At 52.8% G+C, this 1,223-nt stretch overlaps 1 protein-coding gene across 1 annotated transcript; it reads right to left on the bottom strand.

Annotated features, from left to right (window-relative positions):
• Positions 1 to 272: 272 nt before the first annotated feature.
• Positions 273 to 623, bottom strand: LOC147975174 (ethylene-responsive transcription factor ERF071-like). Its single transcript, XM_087520307.1, has one exon. It carries the CDS (start codon positions 621 to 623, stop codon positions 273 to 275), a length of 351 nt encoding a protein of 116 aa, XP_087376433.1.
• Positions 624 to 1,223: the final 600 nt, after the last annotated feature.

The following is a 1,223-nucleotide window of genomic DNA, read 5'->3' as shown; positions in this document are numbered from 1 at the left end:
AGACATAGATAGTTCTAAGCATAGATATAACATAGATAGATAAAAAAATAGATAGTTCAACTACTCCTCGTCGTCTGACTCCTCCTCGGTGATGTCCTCCTCCGACGTCTCAATGTAGGCATGAAGATACCGATCGTCGTCGGATTCCCAGGGCGACGCTGCTCCTAGCCTCATGTTGAATTGAGCGTTTGCTTTTCGCGTCCGCTTGTCTCGCGATAGGCGGCTCGCTCCGCCCTCCTTTGCACGTAGAACTTGCTCTTGTTGATGATGTCCTACGGGAAGCATTGACGCCATAGTGCCATGGCTTCCTCGTCCAACTCGGCGATGCCGAGACGGTGCTCCCGCCTTCGGCTGTCGCAACGATCCTCGTCGGTGATAAGCCGCGGCAGAGGCGCGAGCTCCTGCGCCCGCTCCCGCGTCGACACGTTGGGGAAGTTCAATGTTCTACGAGGCCACCGGAGGTCCCACGCCGCCGCGTCGTATGCGCGGGCGGCCTCGTTGGCAGTGTCGAAATTGCCGAGGCCGAGGCGCATCCCATGGAACCAGATCTCAGCGGAGAAGTCGCCGGAGGGGCGCGCGCGGACGCAGTGGTATCCCCAAGTTTCCCGGCGACGCGACGGCATGGTGGCGCGGTGGTGGCGAGGCGAGAAAGAGCGGGGAGAGAGCGGTGGCGAGGCGTAGAGCGGGGAGAGAGCGGTGGAGAGGCACAGAGCGGGGAGAGAGCGGTGGCAAGGCACAGAGCGGTGGGAGGGAGTTGGATTTTATAAAGTGCGCTAGACGCCGCGCACCAAAACTAGCGCACGCCCAGCCGCTTTTTCCCGTGCGCGCGATCCTTTCCCGATGTCCCAGCTATCTCTACTCTCTTCTATAGTGTTATATTTATTTTATATTTAATATTTATCTCTACTCTCTTATCTACTGTTATATTTATTTTATATTTAATATTTATCTCTACTTGTCCACTCTCTACTCTTTTTTTCTACTTTCTTTTAAAAAATAGAGTTGGTGATGATGGTGTGCCTGCCATCCTGCAATATAGGCCATCTAATTTATATCCGACGGATAGGAAGGAAACTATGGCAATTTTGCAGAAAGATACCCACACCCCTCTCCAGATTTGCAAATAAGGCCTTCCCTCGTTCATCCTTTTCTCCTACAAGATAAACTACTCATACAAATGCCTCTTGATGTTCCGTGCAACGCATGGGCATCTTGCTAGTTCT

Source organism: Triticum urartu, chromosome 4A (assembly GCF_056163025.1).
Source record: "Triticum urartu cultivar PI428250 chromosome 4A, HENAU_Tu73, whole genome shotgun sequence".
Classification (NCBI taxonomy): domain Eukaryota; kingdom Viridiplantae; phylum Streptophyta; class Magnoliopsida; order Poales; family Poaceae; genus Triticum; species Triticum urartu.
Note: the sequence above shows the minus strand (reverse complement) of the source record. Positions and strands in the feature narration are given on the sequence as shown.